Source organism: Dasypus novemcinctus, chromosome 23, assembly GCF_030445035.2.
Source record: "Dasypus novemcinctus isolate mDasNov1 chromosome 23, mDasNov1.1.hap2, whole genome shotgun sequence".
In the NCBI taxonomy this organism is placed as follows: domain Eukaryota; kingdom Metazoa; phylum Chordata; class Mammalia; order Cingulata; family Dasypodidae; genus Dasypus; species Dasypus novemcinctus.
In genome coordinates, this window is record NC_080695.1 from 61,688,444 (window position 1) to 61,713,381 (window position 24,938).

Below are 24,938 nucleotides of genomic sequence, written 5' to 3' on the forward strand. Positions count from 1 at the left end.
TCGAGTTGTATAATCTCTTTACAGACCATGGATATTAAGCCCTTATCAGATGTGTGATTGCCAAATATTTTCTCCCATTGAGTCAGTGGCCTTTTCACCCTTTTAACAAAGTCCTTTGAGTGTGAACACCCTATATAAAGTGAGCAAAAGTGTGTAATTTTGCAGAAGTCCCATTTATCTATTTTTTCTTTTGTTGCTCATGATTTGGGTATAAGCTTAAAGAAACTACAACCTACCACAGGATCCTGAAAGTGATTTCCTATGTTTCCTTTTAGGAGTTTTATGGTTGTTGCTTTTGTATTTATCTCCTTAATTCATTTCAAGTTAACTTTCATATTAGGTATGAAATAGGGGTCCTCTTTCTTTCTTTTGGATATGCGCATCCAGTTCTCCCAACACCATTTGTTGAATAGACTGCCCAGCTGGGTGGCCTTAACAGCCTTGCCCAAAACCACTTGACTGTAGATGTGAGGGTCTATCTCTGAGTCCTAGATTTGGTTCCATTGGTCCAGATGTCCGTATTTATGCCAGTACCATGCTCTTTTTACTACTGTAGCTAAGTAATATGCTTTACAGTCAGGAAGTGAAAGTCCTCCAACTGCCTTCTTCCTTTAAAGATGTTTTGGCTATTTAGGACCCCTTACGCTTCCAAATAAATGTAATTATTGACTTTTGGGATTTTTATAGGGATCGTGTTGAATCTATATATCAGTTTGGGTAGAACTGACATCATAACAATATTTAGTCTTCCAGTCCATGAACACAGAATATCCTTCCATTTGTTTAAGTCTTCTTCAGTTTCTTTGTTCCCTGGACTGAGCCATATCTTCCTGTCTCTTACTATGGCTTGTCATTTTTTGCTGACTTCTGGGCATCTGATTATCTTGATGGGCTAATTTGGAAGTCAGTTTCTCCCTCTTATCCCGGGTTTTATTCATGATTGGCTTTGTGTTAAAGTTCTTCTGTGATATTTGGTACAACTTATTCTGGACCTACACAGTAGTGCTGAGACCAGCTCAGCAATAGGTTTGCTTGAAGGGAAGGTGATGCAGAACTTAAGAAATAAAAGGACAGAAAGAAAGACACAAGAGAAAAAATAAAGATGAGACCAGGGGACTCAAAGCTTTTGGTACTGAGAGTCTTAACCCTAGTTTCCACATCTTATTTATTAGAAATTACAAAGCAAGGGCTATCTATGATTACTTTCAAGGCTGTTTGCTATTAGAGTTGCAACATCTACAATAATAGGGAACAGGCCATACAAAGTTCAAACACCTCCTCAGGCAAACAGTTTTCATGCTGACCAGACAGTGTTCTGTCTAGTCAAGGCCCAGTGTTCCTAAGTCCGCACTTCCTATGTGTATTATAGAAATGTTTCAACTTCAAGCCAAGTTCCCATGTTCAAATTCAAGCTATTTTCCCACACAGTAGCCCATGTTTAACTGTTCAGATTTTCTCAGCTCTTCTTCATCTGAGTTTTCGCCTGGATATGCAGTACAATTTTTAAGATTGCACTTTTTGTGCAATTGTTTCACCTCCAGGAGTTAGCTTCTTTTCCTCTGTTCCTTCTTTGGGAATCTTGATCTCTACGGTTCTCCTCAGCTCCTATGATTTGTTTAAATTTTCTCCCTCACTAGGTGTCTCCTTCCCTTACACTTTTCTGGTCTTACAACAATTCAACCCCCCCCCCCCCCCCCCCCCCCGCCCAATTTTTTGTTCTGTGAGGACTTTCTGCCTTCAGTTTCATCCCCATTAGCATATCCTCTCCCAAAGACCCAGATGGGGTCAATTCAGAGAGGTGGGGCAATCCAGAAAAGTCCATTTTGCATTTACATGATCCAGCCAACAGAAACTGGACTTAGTCTGTATACTTCTTGTCAACAACTCTGTGAGAAAAAAAAAGAGAGAGATCTCTCTCTTTATTTCCTCTTGGGCTATATGCAGTATGTGTTCTGCCCTGTGTGTAGCTCTCTGTCCCTTTGCCTGGGTATTCATGGGGTACTAACTCCTTGATGTCGGGGGCTCTATAGTCTGTATCCAAGTTAGGAGGGCCCCAGGCTGTGCTGCCTCTGTGCTGCTCCCAAGCTGTGTGAGACCAAGTAAGGATCCAGCCTGCCTGCTCTAGGAAGATCTCCTACCTGATCTTGCAGATTGTTTTTCTTTTTCTTTGACTCAGCATTTGTGGAGTTCTTCTCCCATTTCTATTGTCCTCTAGAATTCCAAGAACATGCCCTTTATTAACTGATTCTGATGGGAGACTTTTCCAGGGCATGTCTTACATCACCACACTGATGATATCACTCTGTTCACAATTCTTCACTTTTAAAATATCTATTTCCTATAGGGTGTTCTGAGAAATAAATGAAATTAAGTGAATTAAGGACAGCATATAGTGATTCAAATGCTGGGTTTCCCCCCTAACTTTAAGGAAATTTCTAATAAGGACCAATGGCTAGCTATACTTTCTTTAAAAATGTCTTAGTTTGCCAAGGCTAGCAGTAGAAATACTATACAATGGTTAGCTAAAAAACAGGTCTTTTTTAGCTCATGGTTTTAGAAGCCAGAAGGTACAAAACAAACCAAGGCATATACATGGATTGCTTTCTCCCAAGGTCAGTAGCCTCCTGGTGATGGCAGTTCTCAATTTGTGAGTTTGTATGACATTGTGATGTCCTCTTCATTCTTCTGTGACTTCCAAATTCTCTTTATAAAGCCTCCAGTAATCCAGATTCAGACCCATCCTTATCATTTAGCTACACCTAAACTAAAAATAACATCTTCAAGAAGTCCTATTTATAATGGATTCACACCCACAGGAATGGGATTAAAAACATGCACAAATTGGGACATAATTCCATCTATCGCACTGCACTCTCTGGACCCCAGAAAGACCTGTCCTTCCCACATATCAAATACATTTACCCTTCCCAATATTCCAAAAAACCTTAAGTCATTGCTGTAGTAATTTTAAATCCAAGGTCTCATCAAAATCATTTATAGGTGTCATCCATTCTGGAGCAAAATTCCTTTCTGTCTGCCGCCCTGTGAAACCTAGAAAGCAAGTTCTCTGCTTCCAAATACAATGATGGGTCTGGCATAGGATAGACATTTCCATTCCAAAAGGGAGAAATTGGAAGGAAAATAGAGGTCACAGGGTTCAAGAAAGTCCAAAACCCAGCAGGGAAAACTCCATTAGATCTCAAGGTCTGGAGAGTCATCAGTGGGTTGATGTTTTGTCCCCCAGGACTGCTGTAGTGACAGCCCTACTCTTTCCAAGCAGCGGGGTAGTGGCCAAGCTCTCCCAAAATGGTGAGCATAGATCCCGCCCTCTTTGAGCACTGGAGTAACAGTCCCACTCTGCCCCCAAACAGGAGTTCAGGTCCCACCCTCTTCAAGCATTGAGGTGGTAGCTGAACTTTCCCCTGTCAGGGTGGAAGCCCCACCCCCTCCCAGCACAGGGGTGGAACTGCCCTTGCCACACAAGTGGGTGGGCCCTCTGTCCACTCAAGGGCCAGTCCTCTGCTGCAGAGGCACTGCCTTTGAAGTCATTCTTCCTTTAATTCATTCCCTTCTCTGTCCCTGTCTGTCCAGGCTGGCAGTGCTTCTGCATATGCCTAAATTTCCTTGGTCTAAGTTTTCCTTAATCCAAGCTTTTATGGTTAAGTGTCTCACAATTCCAAAGCTGCTTCCACATTTTTGGTATTTGTAATAGCAGCATCCCATTTTCTGGTTCCAAAAACTGAATTAGTCAGTGTTATCCAGAAAAATAGAACTGGTAACTTGTATATATGAGATTATTATAGGCATTGCTTGAGTGACCATGGGTACTGGCAAATGTGAATTCCATAGGGGCAGGCCACAAATTGGAAACTCTGATGAAGGTGAGCTTAAATTCCCAAGAGAAGATGCTTGACTGAAGTAGCAGCAGGAATTCTTTCTAAATAATTTGAAAGACATGGTTTAAAAGACTCCCTCTCCCTGCACATACACACACATACCAAGCTTGTAAAGGAATTTTCTCAGTTTATTCTACTACTTTTGTTTTTTTAAGCCAACCTTACTGAGGTTTAATTTATATATAACAAACGAGCTCTATTTAAATGGTAGGATTTGATGAGTTTTGACTAATTATACCCCCATTAAAACATTGTTTCTCTGTAAAACTTAAATCTTGATCCATTTGGAATTTATATTAGTGTTCCCTTTAAGATTAGGATTAAATTTTATTTATTTTCCAGATTGTTGCCACTGACCATTCTACTTGCCTCTTTTATTTGGATGCACTCAATCACACCCATTGTCCACTTGCTGTGTGGCTCCTGTTGACCCACCAATGAAGGCAAAAACTACAGAGGCTGCTTTTGTCTCCCCAGGCCTTCAAATGGTCTGCTGTCTTCCTGTGGCTTTACTGTGTGCTTGCAGCACCTCATGGGCACTGAGCAGACTTTTCAACATCCAACCAGAGGATGGAGGGAGACCCAGGAACTGGGGTCCATGAAGATTTCCCAAGGGAGCTCAGGGAAGGGACCACCAGCTAATAAAGTACCTACTGTGTGCTGGGCCCTGATCCAGAGGCCGGCATCTCATGCATCCCATCAGGGGCTCCACCAACCCATTCCAGCCTCATCATAACCCCAGTCAGGCAGGACTGATGCATATATGCCCCTGAACTTTGAGGATGTGGAGTAGAGCAGCATAAGCTTTTGAATCCCATTTTAAGTTCAGACTTTGAAATATTGCAGATCTCACTCCAAAATCAAACTTCTCCAGAATTGCATAATATCCTGACTGGCAGGCCAAGGGGATTAAAAATTGTATTATGCCATCACTCATGGCATAACCACTTCAGATGTTACAACAGATCTAAAGCCCATCCTGTGCTAGTGGACCAGAACTGTGTGAGCCCTGGATTTTGCCCAGTGTTCAGGTCGACCTAGTACATTCAGGCCCATTGGACAGAGGAGAAAACTGAGCCCAGAATGAGGCAACTATTAGTGTGAAGAGAAAGCTAATCATGAAGCGTCATTTGCTTTCCTTTATCCTCAGCCCTCCTGTCTCTACTGATGGCATCCTCAGAGCCAGGTCCTTGCTGGGCGCTGGGGCAGAGGAATCAGACCCAGTTCCTGCCCTCAAGGAGGGCACTTTCAGGCTAAAGGGACAGGCTTGAAGCATGGCACCACAGGACAGTGTGAAAGGGCTGTGGGGGGCGGGGCACAGAGGGCTCTGGGCACCCAGAGTGGGGGCCTCATTGTCTTGGCCTGGGCCTCCCACCCCCAAAGAAAGCAGGGACTGGAACCAGGACTTCAGGGCAGGTGTTTTGTTAGGGGAAATGGGTCTACAGAGCAGGGTGAAGGAGTGGGGAGCTTGAAGGAGGAAGCAAAGGCAGGGCAAAGGCTGTTATCCAGGAGACCACATGTGAGCAGTGAAGGCCTAATCTCCACAGGATGTTCTAGGACTCCATCTAGAAAGCTTATCAGAATGGCCTGCCTGAGGGATAGAAAAAGGATTTAGCCATCTGTTCTTGTCTCCCATTGGACTGCCCCATGTGTAGAAATGCAGGAAGTAAGCTATGTGGGATGCAAGTCACAGCCTGCTTGGAACTGTTTGCTGAGCCCTGGTTGGAATCCAAGGGGTGGCCCAGGGATGTGAGCAGGTGACAAGAGGTATCCAAGGCCATCTGTCCACAGTCGAGTCATGGGTGGTAGCGGGACCAGAGAGAGTTTCCAAGAGCAGACATCTGAGCTGACCCTTCAGAAGTGGGTGGAGGAAGTTGAGGTGAGAAGGGGAGAAAGCAGGCCAGGCAGAGGGAGCTGCCACACCCAGTCAGGAAACCTCAGGGAGCCTGGTCCCCAGGGGCCACTCAGCCTGCAGGGGGAAAATGGGGAACAAGAGGAGGGGAAACTGGCCTCTGCCTTTGGGACCATGTTGATGTCTCTTGAAGATCCAACCAGGAAATAAATGTTTGGTTTGGTTGAGGTTTAGGTCAGCAAAGTAAAGACTGAATCCAGGGACTGGTTGCTGAGAGGAAGAAGGAGGGAGGAGTGTGAATACTGGTGGAGAAAACAAGAAAGCAAAGCCAAGCAAAACAAAAACTCCCTGAGGTCTCAGGGTGGCCTTTAGAAGTGATCACAATGTTTGCTGTCCCCTCCAGTGAGAGGCTTACACTGCTCCACCCCATCGAGTCAGGCCTGGACCTGGGTCTGAGTTTGTTCAGTGAAGTGTGGTGGTAGAGAACTGGTCACTCTTTATTTTTCATTTTTAAAAATATATTTTTAATTAAAAAAGATATTTAGATTACATAAATAATACATAAAAATATAGGGGATTCCCATAGACCCCACTCCCCACACCACCCACATTTACTCACATTAACATCCTTTGTTAGTGGTACATTCATTGCACTTGAATTTTGGAGCATGGATATAGTGTACATTGTAGTTTACACTCTTTCCCACTCAATACTGCAGGTTGTGGCAAGATATATAATGGCCTGTATCTGTTGTTGCAGTGTCATTCAGGACAATTCCCAAGTCCTGAAAATGCTCACCGACTCCCTCTCTCTGACTTCAGAACCTCCAGTGGCCACTGCCACCACATCAATGATGGAATTTCTTCCATTGCTAGAATCACAATAAGTCTATAGTAGAATACCAACAAGTCCACTCTAGTCCATTGTTTGTTCCCCAATCCTGAGGATTCTGGGATGGTGATGCCCACTCCACCTCTAGTTGAGAGGGGCTTCAGTCCCATATGGCTGGGACTCTCTTGCTTGTAGTTGTAGACTCTCTTGGTTCCTGGGTATAATGTTGTCCATCCTCACCTCCTTGTTAGTTGTCCTGGAGGAGACCAATGAACTGAAGAGTAGGTATTGCAACTCTGTTGATACACAAGGCCCAGGTGACAGATGGACAGCCCAAAGATTCAAGTCTCTTAGACATACACCTACCATCTCCAGCACCAACTATAGGTTCAAATAGAAGGGACAGAAGAGCCATGTATAGGGAAACCACAACTGAGTGCGACTCTGTTACACTGGGGAGCAGAAACTCCAAAGTAGGCCCTCTGGCAAGGCACCAAACTCCTGCACTATCTGCTCTGACCATAGTGCCTAGGTGACTCCAGAGCCCTCAGGAGACTGGTGTTTGGGGAAGTGTCTAATTTGGCAGTCAATGAGATCCTGCTGAGACGTGCATAAGTGTAACCTCTGGAATGATCTGACTCACTTTGAGATCTCTTAGCAATATAAACTCAGTTTTCTTTACCTTTTCCCCCTTTTGGTCAAGATATTTTTCCAGCTACATTGCTAGTTGGTACTTAGTAGTAATACCGCAATGCCAGGGAGGCTCATCCCTGGGAGTCCCATGCTGTGAGGAAGGTAATGTATTTACATGCTGAGTTTGGCTTAGAGAGAGGCCACATTTGAGCAAAAAGGAGGCTCTCAGGAGGTAACTCTTAGGCACACTAAGCTTCAATTTCAAGAGTAAAGGTTCATAAGCACAGCCATCAATATCAAGGGCCTGTCAATGGACCATCCTCCCTCACTAGCCATTGCCTCTGTACTTGGGGAATTCTTCCTGTTCCATCAGAAAATGTGGCAGAACTCCCCAGGATGGGAATTCACTATTCTTTTGATGTGTGACTGTGGGTCACTCTTCTAGCAGAGGCCTACAGAGGCAGTGTGTGGCCCACCCTGTCTCTTGTCCCTCTGACCCAAGACTGTTCAGATTCCAGATGGAGGCTGCACTGTTAGCCCAAATCCCACCAAGAAGATAGGTGGAGCAGAGCCACAGCCCACCTGCTGTGGACAAGGAATGTGAGAAACTTTTACTGCTGGGTTAGTTGATCTCATCTATACAATGGGTTACTGGGAGAATTCAGTAAATGAGATAATAGACGTGAAAATTTTTGCTCTGGGCACACTGTCCAATGTGAAGTGGGTTCTCTATATTTTAGAAGGGCTGTCTCATGCTCTTTAGGTTGACAGCAGGAGGAGACCCAGGGTTTTGGGGGCCCCATCACGTTGGGCCCCAACCCCAGCTCTGCCAGACCCAGGCTGTGACGTTGGGAGCAGCACAGGGCCTGGGGCCTGGTTTTGGAACCTGCTGAAGGCTCAGCTGGTGGGGGTGGGGAGTGCAGCAGGGACTGGGCAGTGTGGGAGACTGCTTAAGGATCATCTCCCCACAGAGCAAACCTGCCCTCCAGGGCAAACCTGCCAAATGGCCACCCTCTCTCCCAGAAGTCCCCCCCTTCAGTGACAGATCCCCCGGGTGGACAGAGCAGCTCCAGCCAGAAAAGGGGACCTGTATTTCTTACTGCAATGGTCCCTGTAGATCTTGGCCAAATGGACCTGAAAGCATCAGTGCCCAGGACTCCCCAGTCCCTGGTTCCATGGCCTTCCTGCCTTGTCCATTCCCCTAGTCTCCAGGACCCTCCCAGATCTCCACCCGGGCCCATCACTCCCTCTCCCATGCCCCACCTGCTCCCTCCATTCCCCCTTTGCTCCCTGTTGCTGCTTCTCTCTGCCTGTTTCTGTCTCCCTGCTTCAGTGTCTCTTTCTCTCCCACCTCCCTCTCTCTCTACCCCCCAATTTCTTTGCCCTTGTTTCTAACAAGCTCTAGCTCTTCCTCAACATTTCTGTCTCTTTCTGATTCTCTCTCCCTCTTGCTTGCTTGGGGTCCTTCTTCAGGGCTGTCATGGCCTCTCCCATCTCTGCCTCCATTCCTCTCTTCCAGTTTCTTTTCTCTCTCTCTGTTCAATGCAGGATCTCTGTGTGTGTGTGCTGCATGTGCCCCCCTTCCACTCTCCCAAGCTATTCCTTCTCTTTGGGCTCTATCCATCTCCTCCCAACTCTCTCCTTGACTCTCTCTGGTGTTGTCTCATCCTTCCTTCCTTTCTCTTTCCCCTTTTGGTATGTCTTTGTTTCTTTCTCCCTCCTCATCTCAATATCCATGTATTTGTCTTCTCCATCTTTGTCTCTCTCTGCCTCTCCCTGGCTCACTCCCCTAGGCCTGCTGTTCCTGTCAAGTCCAGAAGTTAGGGGCACCACATATCCCAGCCCTTGGCCAAGGCCCTGCTCAGAGCAGAGGCAGCTCCAGATGTCTGCTCCTGCCTAGTTATGGGCCCCCTGCTGTTGGCAGCCTCTCCTGGAGCAGCCTGTGGATATCCAGGCCTAGACGCCTTGGTGTCTCACAATGGAGCCCTGGTTGCTGGCAAAAGGGACCTCCCACAACTGGCAGGAGGGAAGGCCCTGTAGTTCCCAGGGCTGCTGGGACAGAATGCAATGGATCATAGAACTTGGAGGGGAGCCAGACTTTTCCACCCAGCTCACTCCCCATGGGAGGGCATCACCACCACTGACTTTTGCTCTGTCCATCCCTCAAAAAAGGAAATTGTAGGCAGATTGTGGGGGCTTGTGGGCCTTGACATGGCAACTCTGCTTCCAGCTCAGCTTCTGTCAGAGCCTCTCTGAACTGGTGCTACAGGGGGCAGCTGGCACAGTGCTCCAGGGCACTAACAGAGGCCTGGACCAGTGCGGTGTCTCTTCACTGGTTTCTTTTGGCCACTTCTGGCCCCTCACACACTCCCCACCACAGAAATTGGCCCTCCTCAGAGTCAAATACCTGTCTGTCTTATCATCTGGCACACCCTAACTGGCAGTCACTGGGCTCAGTGACTATTTACTGAACGAGTTCACACCACCACCTCCCAGAGCAGGACATGGATGTTTCCTCCACTCAGGAGGCTTCCTTGGGACCCTTCTAGTCAGTAATGCCCCAGAGGGGAACCTTGCTTCTGCCTCATCACCTTGGTGTTGGCTTTTTTCCTGCTAAGGAAATGTTAACCCCCCTTGGGGGTGTGGCACCTGGGGGGGGTGGGTAGTTGTTGGTCCTCCAGGAAGCAGATGCTGGACAGTGGGTAGGATAATAGCAAGAGTTTTATTAGGAAAACACCTAGGAAAGATGAAGGAGGGCGGGAGCAGGGTGGGACAGGGAAAGCCTTCAGGCATTAAGGCAGCTCTGACACCTTTTCTAGCTTTCTAACGGCCTCAGCCTGCTGACCACTCCTGAGGGTCCTCTTCAAATGTCAATATAATCGTCCTGTAAGGCAAAAGGGCCCTGGTTATTTCAATCTGATCTCATTTTTCCTTTATATATTTTGTCTTCTACAATATGGCTGTGGCCCCTGGATGAATACTTCAGTGTGTTCTGCATCTGTGGGTCTATATGTAATGCAACAACTGTGACAACATCTCAGATGGAGGCTCTGAATTTCACTGTGTGCACATTCTCTTTTTTTATCTGGTAAGAGCTGAATTTTAATACAACACAGACTCACTGTGTTACCTTTTGAAATGGGGATTGTGTATCTCTGGCCCAAACTCTATCTAGCCATAGGTTAGTGTAAAGTAACATAACGTAATGAAGGTTGTGTGCAGATGTTTTCATTTCAACTATGAGAAGGGTGAAGGTCCAACACGGGCCAGATATTCCACAAGATGCTCTCTCCATGTACTTTATCTCTTCATCCTCAAAACTGACCATATAAAACCAATATTATCGCTGTCTCATACATGACAAAACTGAGGCTCACAGTAGACACCCCAGGAGGGTTATTAGGAAGCACAGGAACACAGGCAAAGGATCAGGCTACAGCACGATACATGTGTGGATGTGAAGCTGGAAGTCAGGGTGGGAACCAAGAGGCTGCAGGGGACGTGGTGATGGAGGTCCAGCTGGGGGCCGTGAATGCCCCACGGAGAGTCTCGCTCATCCTGGAGGCCAAGGCAGTGCTCCTGTAACCAGGTCTAGCCTTCACTTTGTTCCATTGGGGTGTAGTAAACTTGGGCAAACATAATGTCCTGATAGAACCAAATTTAATTTCACACCCCTACTTGGGATTCTTTCATGCAGATCCAGAACCTTCACAAATCAAAAGAAAAAAAAATCATCTACATTTCAAATTATGGAGTAGGACTTTATGGCAACAAGGACATTTTGATCAAGATCATTCCCCTCTTGTGCCATCTGGGCACACTTGTTAGCTGCTCTGCCTGGACCTCACATTTGCTGTCAAACTGCTGGCTTAAGGTGCTGCCCCAACAGGAATGGCCTTCCAGGTTCATCTATTTGAATGCTAAAAGCATCCTTCTGTCTCCAATTTAACTCTTCTTTCTCTTTGAAATCCTCCTGGTTATTTTAGAGGCAATTCCCATCTCCCTCTTTTGCACTCCAGGACCCTCCACTGGTGCTTCTGTTATGGGCAATCACATGCTCTGTGCCATGTCATGGCAGTGCCACTCTCCTGTGGGGTATCTTAAGCTCTTAGAGTTAGGGGTGTGCCTTAGCCCTGACAGAGTCGGGCACAGGCCATGGCTCTGTACACAGTGGCAGAACTGATATTTCTGGCTCTCTATAGTCAACCTTCTTCCTTGTTTCCAAGGGACGGCTGCTGTGGGGAGATGATGCAGCCCATCGTGTATCCTAAACACTTGAGGAGGGTTATAATGTCCTCGGCCAGGGTGACCACTGCATTGGAAACCCCAAGTAGCAACTGTGAACTTTGCTGCAGACAATTCATACTGTTCAAATCCTCTTACCAAATCGTGGAGGGTGAAGTGGTGGGGGAGGTCCGAGAGGCCCCCAGGGTGGAAGAGGTGGGGGGCATCTCAGCAGCGGTGGTGGTGGACATCCCACGGGGTAGTGCATGAAGGGCGGTCCTGGGAAAGGAGGGGGCCCCCTTGCAGCCATATTAACCTGCAGAGCAGAAGGATGTGAAGTTTTGAAATACACTCATGTGACAGATGAAACACTGACACCAACCAAAGCTGAAACCCAGTGAAGCAGGGCAGCGCCTGGCACCTTCCCCTCGGCCAGGTTTCCAGAGAGCATCAGTGCCAGGAAACTGGACCCCCTACTCAGTCCCATGGACAGTTTAGAGGCAGGGGGCTAAAGGGTGCCAGGGGAGAGAGGGACCTGTCCCAAAGCATTAAGAGAGGTCATTCCAAACTAAGGAAAAAGCACAATCCAGGCAGACATGCGTCTATTTCCAGGGTCCTTCAGCAACACCACAGAAGCTCACTCTTTGCATATTGGAAACAGAAAGAAGGAGAGGGGATGAGAGGTCCATTCTCTACACAGAGAATGAAAGCTACTCTTCAGATCCTTCCACAGGCCTCTCACGTCTCACCTCTGATTCTAGAACTCTTGCTCTAATAATGTTTGAAAGGAAAAATGCACAACTATGTGATTCTACCAATACCATTGACTATACACTTTGGGTGGGTTTATGCTTTATTAATATATATCAATAAAATTGATTTAAGAAAAAAAGTTAAATCTGACCATCCTGCTCTAAATGAAAGGGAACAGGGGCTCTGAGAGGAAGAGGCAGAGCTATGTCAACACCTGGTCTGCCTGCTGGCTGCTCCTCGTTCCCTCTGCCTGCCTCCCAGACAGGGGGGTTTACTACTTGCTGCAGCAGCTGCCCAGGGCCACAGAGCCCTCTGGGGAGATCATATTCCTGGAGTTCTGCAGGGGACCTGGGACAGTGTTTTCAGACAGAAACATTACTCATGAAAGTTAGAGCTGCTCGGCTATATTTATCTAAATTCACAGGTAATCCTGTATGTTAAGTACATTGAAATGCAGACAAATTTCATCCTATGGAAAAGTGAGGTGGGAAGTCCCCATAACAGAACTAAGTGTTCTCTGACTTCAAGGCTGACAAATCTCATGAGGTGCGTTCAGAGGACTGACCAGCTCTACCAGCTGCACAGGCCACATGAGAACCCCACCATGTGCACGTCCCGGAAGGCCTTTGCTGGCAATGTGCCCTCCAGGTCATCGCTGCCTTTCACGTCTCACTATTTCACTCCCACTTGACCTTTCTACTAAATTATGTAATGTCTGATAATTCAGATAATTTTTACTGAGGGTATAAGGGGAGGGATTCTGCAATAGTAAATTTCCAAACACAGATGGGGCAATGATAAATCATGAAATTTCAAATGAATTCCCTTTGTCTAAGTGAACTCAAAATTGCCTGAAGCACACAATATAGAGTGGAAGGGGGACTTTTCATGTTTTTTCTGTAATGAGGATGACAGCACAGGTTCTAAACAGGTAATGAGCTAATCCAAGATGGGAGAAGTATAAATAAAACTAACAAAAACACATTTCAGGGGGAGCATGCATGGTTCAGGGGCTGAGCACCACCTTCGCATGTACGAGGGCCCAGACTCAATCCCCACTACCTCCTTAAATAAAAATAAGAGCACATTTCAGTAATCCAGTGATAAAATTAAATAAAGACCTGGGGCCCCTGGGGTCCTTGAGAGTCAAAAGACTGTGCTCTCCTGCCTTTTTGAACTCTCTTGAATTTCCTCTTCATATCTTTTGAAACGTGAAATCCCTACCAAGCTAACTGACCTAGGTAGTCAACCAAGCTCCTAGTTCCAATCCAAAATAAAGTCCATGTGCTCCAAACCAGCCTGTATCAGAAGGCAAACCTTCACCCAATCAATAGGAGCCAAGCAAATTTCCTTTCCATGTCTATAAAAATCACCTGAAATCACTAGAAACCCAAAGCTACTTCCATTCTTGGAAGTAACCTGGCTTCCTTTCCTACAGCAAAACTTTGTGGTGTCCCTAATACAATGCTGTAGTCTGCAAACTCCGTGTAGAATTGTCTTTGGACACCAGCAAGTCAAGGAGATCCATAACAAATCAACTGCACTGTGGTGGTCTGGAGCTAAGTACCGCCAGGAAAGACATGTTCACCAATTTAATCCATTCCTGTGGGTGTGAACCCATTGTAAGTGGGACCTTTGGATAAGGTTATTTCAGTTAAGGTGCGGCCCACCTCAGAGAGGATGGGTCTCAGTCTTATTACTGGAGTCCTTTATAAAACAAAATGAAATTCAGATAGACAGAAAGACACAGGAGTGGCCGGGAGCTGAAAGTCAACAGAACTAGGAAGAGGATGGGTGAGGCCAGGAGAGGCAGTCACTTGCATTGCCATGAGACAGAAAAGCCAAAACCAAGGATGTCTTTGGGAAGTAAGCACCACCTTGGTGATACCTTCATTTGGGCTTCTAGCCTCAAAACCAGGAGCCGAAGAATTCCCATTGCTGAAGTCAGTCTATTGCAGGTATTTGCTTTGGCAGCCAGAAAACGAAAACATGGACCAGGAGATGGAAAGCAGTGGAGAGAAGGCTCTTTCTCCTCCTGCTCCTCCCAGAAAGAGCAGCACACACGCCCTTCAGCCTCAGCCCTGAGGACTTACAGCTTCTCCAGGTGCTGCCAAAGGTGGTCTCCTGGGACTGGCGCTGCCCTCAGGCCTCGGCAGAGGAGTCTGCTATTTGAAAAGGAAATGAGACAGTAGAGGGATCAGCGACTACACCAACATGAGGCCAGAAGGATTTGTATTAAGTGTAAAAGTTTCCTGAAATAGCTGCTTACCATTGGAAGTGAGGCAGCACTTACCTTGCCCTTCTCTGTCTCCCTAGCAGGGAATGAGCTTCTGCAGCTGTGTGGAGCTGCACCAGGTCCTACGAAGGCAGGAGAACAGCTGGGGTTTCTTCAGATTTGCACATTGGGTGGGGAAGAACAGCAAACCCTCCACCACCTTCCTGCCGTCTCTAGCTCTTTAACCCACTTGTGTCCCTCACCAGAAGCACAGTTTCCCAGATGCTCAGATAATCTTGAGGAATGTGGGGGGTGGGGGGTATCCCCTAACCCTTGAGGAGGACATGGTGGAGCTCTGGCTGCAGGCCCAGGTGTTTTCTTAATGAGTCAAACAATTGTGCACAGGTCAGGGCTCAGACTAGCATGAAAACCAGGGGTCTCCCAAGAGACACAGGGGAAGTCAAAGTCTAAATCAAGAGTAGAAATCAGAAGAGCCTTGGATGGGAAGAACATCAACAAACCCTACACATTAAGAGCACAGCTCCTGCTCTTCAAGCCTTGACATTTTTATCTTGGTAATGAGGAAAAGAACTATAGGGGTATTTATAGTAAAGTGTGAGGGTTACATTTATTAGGTTAGAGGAGCAAAATTACCTGGATGTGTATAGAGCATTGTAATTATCAATAAAAAGTTCAAACAAACAAACAAACAATGTGATCACTAACAGTAATAAATATATGCTTGCTGTCTTAAAGCAGCTCTTGTAGTAGACTACATACTCACTAAGACAAATCAAGAAAATTGTTTCTCTAGTTAAGTCATAGATGCCACTTTCTAAGATGTTTGGTGTGATTTTTCTCAAAAGCAGTTTACTACAAGGGAGAAACTGCACACCAACCCAAATACATTCTAGTTCCATCTCTTCAGTTAACAGTAACCCTAAGGATGGGGTGGAGGGTGTTTGCTGACATATGGGGGACATGAGCTGCCTCCATTCACAGGGGACAGACCCAAGAAATCACTGTGCCTGGGGCACCTGAGATGACAGCATCTGGTCACCCCATGAAGCAACTCGCTCTCTTTGTAAAGTGTGTGGGATTGTTTTCAGGCTGTACAAGGACTGCCCACCAGCGCCAAAAGCATTTTATGTGGAATTTGCAGCAGAAATTATTTTAGAGCTTGTGACAGTTTGAAGCTTTTGGTGGATCCCAAAAATAACCATCTTGTTAGAGTGAATCCATTCCTGTGCATGTAAAACAATTGTGCATGGAAACTCTTGATTAAAAGACTTCTGTTAAGGGTCTTTGATTAGGTTGCATGTCCCAGGGCGGGTCTTAATCCTCTTTCTGGAAATCCTTTATAGATGGAGAACTAAATGCAGCAGAAACAGAGAAAAAAGCTGCAGGGACAGAGAAACCCTGAGAGGCCGAGGGAAAGGTCCCAGAGGCTGGAGTCAGCAGAGCCCAGAGGACTGGAGAGAGGCCCCCTGAGAAGGTGCAAGAGAGGAGTGATGAGCCTGATCACCCACAGCTGACCTTGGCAGGAAGTAAGTCTGGAGAAGGGAGAGACAATGGAGCCACCATTATGTCCTGCCATGGGCCTGATCACCCACAGCTGCAACCTGGTGAGAAAACATCTCTAAGGAGGCCTTGTTTGGACACTTGCATGACCTCAGAACTGGAAGCTTTTAACCTACTAACTTCCCATTGTAAAAGCAAACCCATTTCCAGCCTACGGCTCCCAGTAGCTTTTGGCAAACTGAAAGATGGCTCTTCGCAGGTGCTCCCACCTCTCTGTGGAGGGTGGTCCATATCAGGCCTTCCCGGCACCCATGTCTTAACGCCACCCTCCTCTTGGGGCTTCTTAGTTTGAAGTATTTCTAGTCTTGAATAGAGAAAGAAAATGAGTTGAATAAAAATGAGAAAATCACACACTGTAGTAGCTACCAAACAACTTGGAATTAAAAGCTTGAAAACACTCTTTAAAAAATGGACATCAAAATCTCACACCTGTAATTATTAGCTTTTCAAGTAGCAGGATGTGGACAGGCCTAGTCTCAAATGTTTAAAACATATATAGATACAGGTAGATGCTAGATAGAGACATAGATAGAGAGATAGATAGAAAGATATTAGAGAAAGACAAATGGATAGAAAGAATAATATGGAAAATGTGGCAAAATGTTAAAATTGGTGGATCTAAATATCAGGGGCAGGATAGGATGGAGTTCTAAGAATGGGTTTGCTATTATTTTTGCAATCATTCAAATAAGTTTGAAATTATTTCAAAATAATTTTTTTAAAAAGCCCATACCTATTTCAAGTACTCAGCTTCTCTGGCCTGCTGCACCAATGCTCTCTCCAAGGCATGAGCTTTTAACTATCGATTAAAAACACATGCACTTTCAGTTGCAGTAGATGGTACACAGAAGGAAGGAAAGAAAGAAACAGCTTACCCAGGTGTCATGAGCCGCCTTCTCATGAGGAGCGATCTGAAAAAGACAGCAAATCAAAAATAAGTGCTCAGGGATCCTCAAGGCCATTATAATCATCTGCATGGGGTGCTGAAGAACCTGCAAGCATCAGGCTCTCTCAGTCATTACCTGTTCTCTAAATGAGCACTCTGCTGCCTGCAGCTTCTCTGCCATTGCCTTAATCTTTTGCCTGTGAGTGACAATAGCTTACATCAGAAAAAAGCACAATATTGGTGACAAATTTAAGGGATCTACTCTGTTCCCATCACCCTAAAAACTGCCCCTTGGAGACATTATCCATACATGTGAAAGCTCATGTCACATGAATATAAGGACACAATAGGATAATAGCTTTGCTGCATAGTTTCATCACTTATTCTTTTTTTAAAAGATTTATTTATCTTCTCTTCCCTCCACTCCCAGTTGTTTGCTCTCTGTGTCCATTCACTGTGTGTTCTTCTGTGTCCATTTCTATTCTTGTCAGTGGCCCAGGAAACTGTCTCTTTATTGGGTCAACTTGTTGCATCAGCTCTCCGTGAATGTGGCACCACTCTTGGGCAGGCTGCACTTTCTTTCACCCTGGGCAGCTCTCCTTATGGGGCACACTCCTTGCACATGGGGCTCCCCTACCAAGGGACACCCATGCGGCACAGCACTTCTTGTGTGCATCAGAATGAGCATGGGCCAGCTCCACACGGGTCAAGGAGGTCCTGGGTTTGAACTGCGGACCTCCCATGTGGTAGGTGAATGCTCTATCCATTGAGCCAAGTCTGCTTCCCACCTCACTTGTTCTTTACAGCCTTGGAAGGTTCTGTGTGATGTGCTCTAATGTTCTTACTCAGTCTCAGTATTTCCCTGATTATTCCTACTAAGACTATCTTTCATCGTAGCTTGATTCTTCCTTTACTTATGTTCTTAGCACATTGCCCAGGCTGCAACAACTGGAGCTCTCAAATGGCACATCATGTTTAGGGGTTGTGACTCATCGTACACCAGACTACTTTCCTGAGGAGTTCCAACATTTACACCACCCCCAGATCATTTGCACTCGCCAAGGTCCTCCACATTCTGACAAACACGAAGGGTTGGGAAATTTTTGAAAATATTACACATTACTTCATTTGAAAGCTTTTTATTCCTTGTATGAATTCTCTAGGTCTTCTGACTGTTTCTTCTGATTTTGTGCTACTTTTCTCTAAATGATGTACAAAAGGACTAAAATAAAAACTCCCTACAGGGTTTTCCATAGCCACGGTGTTTGGTGGGGGAACTCACTTGTAATTCTGGACTTCCTTTGCAGCCGTGTTAACTTTCTCCTCTACCTCTGACAGCCGTGCCTGGCTTTCTTCCTCCTCACGTGCCTTCAGTTTGAGAATCCTAAAATGGCACAGAAATACACACCACATGCAGTCACCCATGAGAAATGTTTGCTGTTGAGAACACAGTCCACACAGAGGCTTCCAGGGATCTGAGGGAGCTGTACAAAGGGGTGTAGGAGGGTGGTTGGGAGGGGGCTGCAGGGAAGGAAATGGGAGAGGCCACCAGAGACCCGTGGAAGGAAAGGACTCTGCCCCATGAAGGGCACTGCATTGGCCCTCCAGGGAGGGGCATGTCCTCTCTAGACTGAGCCTGGAACAACATGGATGATGCATAGTGCAAAAGTTCACCCCAGTAGCTCTAGTGAGGATAGATAAGAGCTTGGAATGGGCACAGAAGGGCATGAAATTTGAGATAAGGAGTTAGGAGACTGTGGCAGGAAAGGGGATCCAGGCCAGAGCAGGGAGGGGGCTTTGGAGGGAGATTAGGGCAGCAAACAGGGGGCTGAATGGATGTAGGAATTGCTGAATCCCTGTCAGAAAGAAAACAATAGATATTTATGGAACCATAGGGCCACTGTAGGGAGAAATTCATTCTTTAAAAAAGAACTGAAATGAGAAACATTTCTCTAAAGAAGATCAGAGAATGAAGTGTGAACCTAAATGCTTGGTGAACACAGAATGAAGGAAATAGTGGAAATAGTGAGTGGTGTGGTTTCAGGGTTTGATGGCAGAAAAGAGTAGTGGCTTTAACAATGAAAAAAGACTAAATTGTATTTGCTCAGCAAGACAGATCTTCTCAGAGATTACCACATATTTAGAGAATAAAGTATAAGGTCAGTCACAAATGACAATCACCACAGAAAGCCCATTTTCAGAGAAATCAATTTTTATAGAGGAAGAACTCAAAAAGCGATACAAACTTTTTTTTGCTTTTTAAAATTTTTTGGTTTTGTTTTTTGTATTTTTTTAAAAAGTAACCTAATTCTGAATTAGAAGCACATTTATGAAGAGTAATGGACTACTCAAGTCTAACTCTCCAAGAGTATATTCCTCACCAAACCACTCTACAGCATTTGGTTGGAATATTAGCCTTATTTTAAGCCCAAAACAAATGGCATTTTTGATAGCTAAGGATTCCATAAAGACATCAAGGATTTTATTCTACTGAAACACGTGTCCTACAAAACACTCAAGATTTGCAAGAGCTAATAGAACAAATGGAATAGAAGATCTGAATCCAGTAACTTGGTGAAAGAGAAAGCAAGGATAAAGGAGGTGCTGGACAACAAAGGAAAAGGATCATTAAGAAGACAGAAGCAGCTGAGCAGCTGGAACTGGTTGGTGGTAACAGTACCCCTTCTGCCCTCCCAGATAAATTATAGCCAAGAATTTGCATTTAGAATGCAAAGAAAAATACAGATTATGGAAATCAAGGCAGTAAGAACGGAGCTAATTCTGTACTGAATGAAAGTGACAAACATATTCTGGGAACTATTGTAAAATATGACAAGCATCTGCGTGGGCCCACACATTCCTTCCCACAGCATTATCCTAACCGTGACGAGGAACATCTTACTCTTCAGCGGCCATCCTCTGCTTCTCAAAGATTTCACCATAACTCTCTACTTTCAGCTGTAGGGTTTTATGTTGTTGTTCTTTTGCAGCTATTGCAGCCCTCAGTAAAGAACAGTCAGCTTCCAATTTCTTTTTGTATTCTGTAAAGAAGAACACCTTTTTCCAATCTGTGTGAGCATGTGGGCCTGAGAGCTTGGTTGATGGGCAGAAGGAAGTACACCGCCATAGCAAGAAGCCACTCTTTACCTTTCTAGGGCAAAATCCTTTCCTCAAATGGGGATTTCTTTCCAACAAGCAACTTACCCTGCAGTTTACAGACAGTGGGCATCAAGTCACTGAGATGAAATTTAAATGGTTTCAGAACATTCTCAGCTGTTGATATGGCATTTTTTTCCTTCGAATTCCAAACAGAAATACAGTTAAAAGTGAGGGAAATAAGAGCTCCCAGGCAGCACGTAGGAAATTATGAAAAGATTTATACCTGGGAAAGACATCTATCATCTGGTGCTTTTGAGTGTTCATTCTTGGGTTCATGTCACCTAAAAAAACAGAAGAGTTAAGTTGCTTTATACTCCTTTGTTTGCTAACTTTACCTTTTCTTGATTCTAGAGGTTTCCAAGGAGGCAAACACTTCATCATGTTCAAATATTCAGAGAAAATCCCAATTAGCAGCAGAATGAAGAGGAATTAACTTTTTATGTTTAGATAATACACACCAAATTTACCCTTTTAAAGTAAACTTTCAGTGGATTCTAGTCTATTCATAAAATAAAAAAGTTGTGCAATCATTACCACTATCCAATTCCAGAATATTTCCATCAGCCCCCAAGGAAAACCTGGACCTATTGATAGTCACTCTCCACTTAGCCCAAACCTTGGACTCCTAATCCCTGGTCCATATTTCAGATACACCATATTTTATCTATACATCATGGTGATTTCGTTTGTTTCTAGTTTTTGGCTCCTATAAATAATGGAGCTATGAATATTTGAGGGTAAGTTTAGGCATGGGCATACATTTTTGTATGTCTTGGATATATACTAGGAGTGAAACTAGTGGGTCATAAGGTAATGCTGTTTCACTGTTTGAGCAACTGTGACACCATTTTTTCCAAGGGGTTGCACCATTGTACATTTCCAACTTTGATGTACAGGGATCAGAATTTTTGCCCATCCTGGCCACACTTGTCATTGTCAGTCTTTTAAATTATAGGCATCCTATGGGATGTGAAGAGGTATCTCAGTGTTTTCCTTAAAGTAATACTATAATTAGGATATACTCCACATTCAATACAGTTCACCTACTTCAAGTGTACAATTAGGGAAATGACAAATGAGGGTTCTTGGTGTGCCTCCTGCTCTGCCATGCCCAGCACCCGCCTGGCTGGACACACACACACACACACACACACACACACAGACAGACACAGGTCCAGGGCTGGGAGCCCACATGCTGGTATTTTTTTTTTTTTTTAAGATTTATTTTTATTTATTTAATTCCCCTCCCCTCCCCCGGTTGTCTGTTTTCTGTGTCTTTTTGCTGCGTCTCGTTTCTTTGTCTGCTTCTGTTGTCGTCAGCCGCACGGGAAGTGTGGGTGGCGCCATTCCTCGGCAGGCTGCCCCCTCCTTCGCGCTGGGTGGCTCTCCTTATGGGGCGTACTCCTTGCGCGTGGGGCTCCCCTACGCGGGGGACACCCCTGTGTGGCAGGGCACTCCTTGCGCGCATCAGCACTGCGCATGGGCCAGCTCCACACAGGTCAAGGAGGCCCGGGGCTTGAACCGCGGGCCTCCCATGTGGTAGACAGACGCCCTAACCACTGGGCCAAAGTCCATTTCCCAACACATGCTGGTATTTGAGAGGAGATGCAACTGGAGGACTAATGCCATCAAATAGAGGGAACTGTATCTCTCGAGAGAAAGGGTGGCTCCCAGGGCATTGGGGCAGCTGAGCAATTTAGGACCTGAACACTGTTGCAAGTATCTCTGGATGTGGCTCCTCGGGAAACGGAGGTTGGCTGTCACTGTGGGCACCAAGGGGATGGGAAAAGGGATGTTAAATATGTGAAAACAAGGTAAATGTGGGGTAAGAGAGGAGTTTTGTGAGAGTACACAAAGATGGATATAAAATATGTAATATTACATCATAAACATATAGGGGACGACAGAATGATAAAATGTAAACCATAATGTAAAACATAGGATAACTAAAAATGTTAGAAAACTGCATGTCCTAAAGTATGCACCACAATGTAAGCACAGATGTCACCTGGTTTGAAAGCTATTGTCTCAGACTCTGTACATCACTTTAAGTAAATATGTTGTGAATAGGTTGTAAGAGTATCGCTGTGGAAGGGAAAAGGTTTTGTGGTGGATGTGTGGGAGTGCTGTATATTGCATACATGAATTGCTGTGGTCTAGGGCTCTTGTGAAGAGAAGTTCAATAATTAGGGGGAAAAAAAAGGAAAAGAAAAAGATAGGATGTAGAATTTTTTGAAGTCAACACGTATTCTATATCTAACCTTTAAACTCATCGCTATATCCCATTTTGCTAGTAAGAGATCCTGACATGATATTGGGGCTTCAATATTCAGGAAGTTCTGGATCCCAGAGTGGTCCAACAATGGCAGCGGAGGAATACTGGTATAGGATACTATTGACAGGGGATATATGGCTGATAGGGAGCTATACAGGGCATATGTCCAGGGTGCATGGTAATGTTTGGATATATTCATAGTGGCAACAATTAAAAACTAAAGCTGGGGGGGTACTGGGTCCCTGGCCAGGGGTGCTGTGCCGTGGTCCCTAGGGGAGCAGCGGCAGTCCCCCAAGTGCAGCAGCAAGGACCGAGAAGGAATGAGGGTCCAACAGTGAGCCCCTGATACTAATGACTATGCTTGTGAGCCTATATGCCTGAAATAAGAACAAGGCCTGGAGCAGCACTGTGCCTGGGAATTTCCTCCTGACAGCCTTCATGTTACTCAAATGTGGCCAGTCTCAAAGCCTAACTCAGCATCTAAATGCAATGCCTTCCCCCCAGTGTGGGACATGACACCTGGGGATGAGCCTCCCTGGCACCGAGGGATCACTATCAACTAACAACTGATAATGCAACTGGAAAATGACCTTGAATTGAAGGTTCGATGCGGATCAGTAGAATATCCCTGTCTACATAGAATAATATGCCTTTAAAATGCTGGTTGATCTAATGTAAGGGGGAAATAGAAAGGAGAAATGAGTTTATATGGCTATGAGTCTCTAAAAAAAAAAAAAGAGTCTGGAGGCTGTCAGAAGGATTTCCCTTATGCACAACTGAGCAGAGTCTAAGAGACAGATAAAGTAGACACAATCCCCAGGTATTGGTTCCTTTGAGGGCTAAAGGGACCCACGGGTTCTACGGTCATGGCAGATAGGGTTCACTGCCATGTCAGATGGCCCTTCTTTGGAGCTGGTGTTTCTGCGTGATGAAACTGGACCCAGAGGGGATCTCTTTTCATAAGACTATCATGCTACTTTACTGGAATTGTAGTTGGTATTGGGGTTTAAGATATATTTAGGGGATTGAATCTTTTTACTGACAATATGATAGCCAGGCCCTGAGCCTCAACAGACTCCAGCTCCTACAATCTGAATTATTGGACTCACCTCACTCAGCTAAGATGGAGTTGAAGAAGGACAACCACCACACCATGGAGCCTAGAGTGCCTACAACTGAAAGCAGGAGGATTGCATCCAGTAACCATGTGGAATCTGAGCCTCCCCTTGACATAGAGGTGCAACGGACACAACCAATCCAAGGACCTCAGAGAAAAGGTGGCAATGGAGTGGGAAAGGTGGACATGGTGGCTGATGGGTATGGGGAATGGCAGGAGGAGATGAGATGTGGAGGCGCCTTTGGGACTTGGAGTTGCCCTGGATGGTGCTTCAGGGGCAATCACCGGACATTGTAAATCCTCCCAGGGCTCACTGGATGGAATGGGGGAGAGTGTGGGCCATGATGTGGACCAATGACCATGAGGTGCAGAGATACCCAGAGATTACTTGCCAGGTGCAATGGATGTGTCATGATGATGGGAGTGAGTGTTGCTGGGGGGGGGGGAGGGGTGCGGTGGGGGTGGTGGGGTCGAATGGGACCTCATATTTTTTTAATGTAATATTTTTACAAAATCAATTAAAAAAAAAAAGGACATTTGAATACTTAAATAAGGGGAAAGTGGTCTGACCCCACTGAGGCTGCTCTTACCTGCCAGTTCTCCATTCATTCTCCATTCTCCATCCTCAGATACACTTGCAGAGACACAATTCAGCTGTGAAGTACAATCAGCCAACACTTGGGAAAAGAAAAAGACAGAAAGTCTCCCAATTATAGTTAAGCAAATTTCCAACTTTATTAATGTGGTGAACTTATGAGAATATTATTATCTGTTTCAGACAGAGCTTCTTCAAAATCTTTCTGTGTGTTTTCTAAGTCTTTGATTTGTTCCTGAAAGTCAGACTGCTCTCTTATCTGGCATTCAAATTCTTGCTGTGACTGAAAACAAAAAAAATGCATTAGAGGGAGCAGATGTGGGTTCAAGCAGTTGAGCACTTGCTTCCCACATGGGAGGTCCCAGTGCTTCCTAAAAACAAGGAAAAACAGCAAGCTATTAAATAAAAATCCAACTCAGGGAAGCCAATGTGGCTCAGTGGTTGAACATCAGCTTCTCACATATGAGATCCCAGGTTCAATCCCCAGCCCCAGGACCTCAAAAAAAAAAAAAAAAAAAGCATTAGATAAGTCAGGATTTGGGGCCCACATGACTGAGACAGGGAAAGAGGATACCAGATCCCCTCATTGGCTAATCTGTCTAACTCTAACCATGGCCTTGATTAAAAGGAGGGAAGGTGTCAAAACTTTAGTGCTGGAGTCAGGCCAGAATTGAGTGCTTGGAGTCCCAGAAATAACTGTCAAGGAAGTTGATCCAGTGAGAGTTGAGAATATCTCACAGAAAACATTTTCCTGCCCTATAAAAAGAGTCCACAAGCAGGGAATTCCCACATCTCACTTCCAGTGTGGATGGAAGGGCCTGGCTCAGTGTCTCCCAGGCCTGGAACCACAGGATGGAACCTCCCCTGGTCACTGGGGCAGTAACTGCCCAGATGAGGGTCATCAAAGACCTGCTCAAGTC

At 45.4% G+C, this 24,938-nt stretch overlaps 2 protein-coding genes across 6 annotated transcripts in view; both read right to left on the bottom strand.

The window, feature by feature from the left end:
- Nucleotides 1–6,259: 6,259 nt before the first annotated feature.
- On the bottom strand, nucleotides 6,260–24,146 carry LOC131275617 (transport and Golgi organization protein 1 homolog). Of its 5 annotated transcripts, none has more exons than XM_071211355.1 (12): nucleotides 24,014–24,146; nucleotides 20,255–20,312; nucleotides 20,077–20,167; nucleotides 19,775–19,913; nucleotides 18,155–18,256; nucleotides 17,009–17,069; nucleotides 16,862–16,897; nucleotides 16,720–16,785; nucleotides 14,484–16,290; nucleotides 14,284–14,355; nucleotides 11,597–11,753; nucleotides 9,917–10,097 (listed from the first exon to the last, which is right to left on the bottom strand). In XM_071211355.1, exons 3-8 carry the CDS (start codon nucleotides 20,099–20,101, stop codon nucleotides 16,720–16,722), a joined length of 429 nt encoding a protein of 142 aa, XP_071067456.1. In that variant the 5' UTR covers nucleotides 20,102–20,167; nucleotides 20,255–20,312; nucleotides 24,014–24,146; the 3' UTR covers nucleotides 9,917–10,097; nucleotides 11,597–11,753; nucleotides 14,284–14,355; nucleotides 14,484–16,290. The 5 variants fall into 5 exon arrangements, with proteins under 5 accessions (XP_071067455.1, XP_071067456.1, XP_071067457.1 ...); XM_071211356.1 differs by lacking the exon at nucleotides 24,014–24,146 and having other exon boundaries at nucleotides 14,079–14,355; nucleotides 14,484–14,548; nucleotides 16,196–16,290; nucleotides 20,255–22,582; XM_071211354.1 differs by lacking the exons at nucleotides 9,917–10,097; nucleotides 20,255–20,312; nucleotides 24,014–24,146 and adding an exon at nucleotides 6,260–6,836 and having other exon boundaries at nucleotides 18,155–20,153.
- LOC101438810 (transport and Golgi organization protein 1 homolog) overlaps nucleotides 24,134–24,938 on the bottom strand; it is an 82,586-nt gene continuing 81,781 nt past the window's right edge. Inside the window, exon 7 of the mRNA XM_058286456.1 lies at nucleotides 24,134–24,301. Coding sequence (XP_058142439.1) covers nucleotides 24,161–24,301 — 141 coding nt within the window. The 3' untranslated portion in view covers nucleotides 24,134–24,160. The remainder of the gene's footprint in view (nucleotides 24,302–24,938) is intronic.

What these genes read in the sequence shown, in the direction of transcription:
- LOC131275617 (XM_071211354.1), bottom strand. Translation starts at nt 18,600, where the DNA reads ATGCCCTTCTGTGCCCATTCCAAGCTCTTATCTATCCTCACTAGAGCT. An exon ending in AAGGAAGTCCAGAATTACAA is followed by an intron (nt 17,070 to 18,154) that starts GTGAGTTCCCCC and finishes TGTCACTCACAG; the next exon opens with GCAAAAGATTAAGGCAATGG. An exon ending in AGTGCTCATTTAGAGAACAG is followed by an intron (nt 16,898 to 17,008) that starts GTAATGACTGAG and finishes TGTCTTTTTCAG; the next exon opens with ATCGCTCCTCATGAGAAGGC.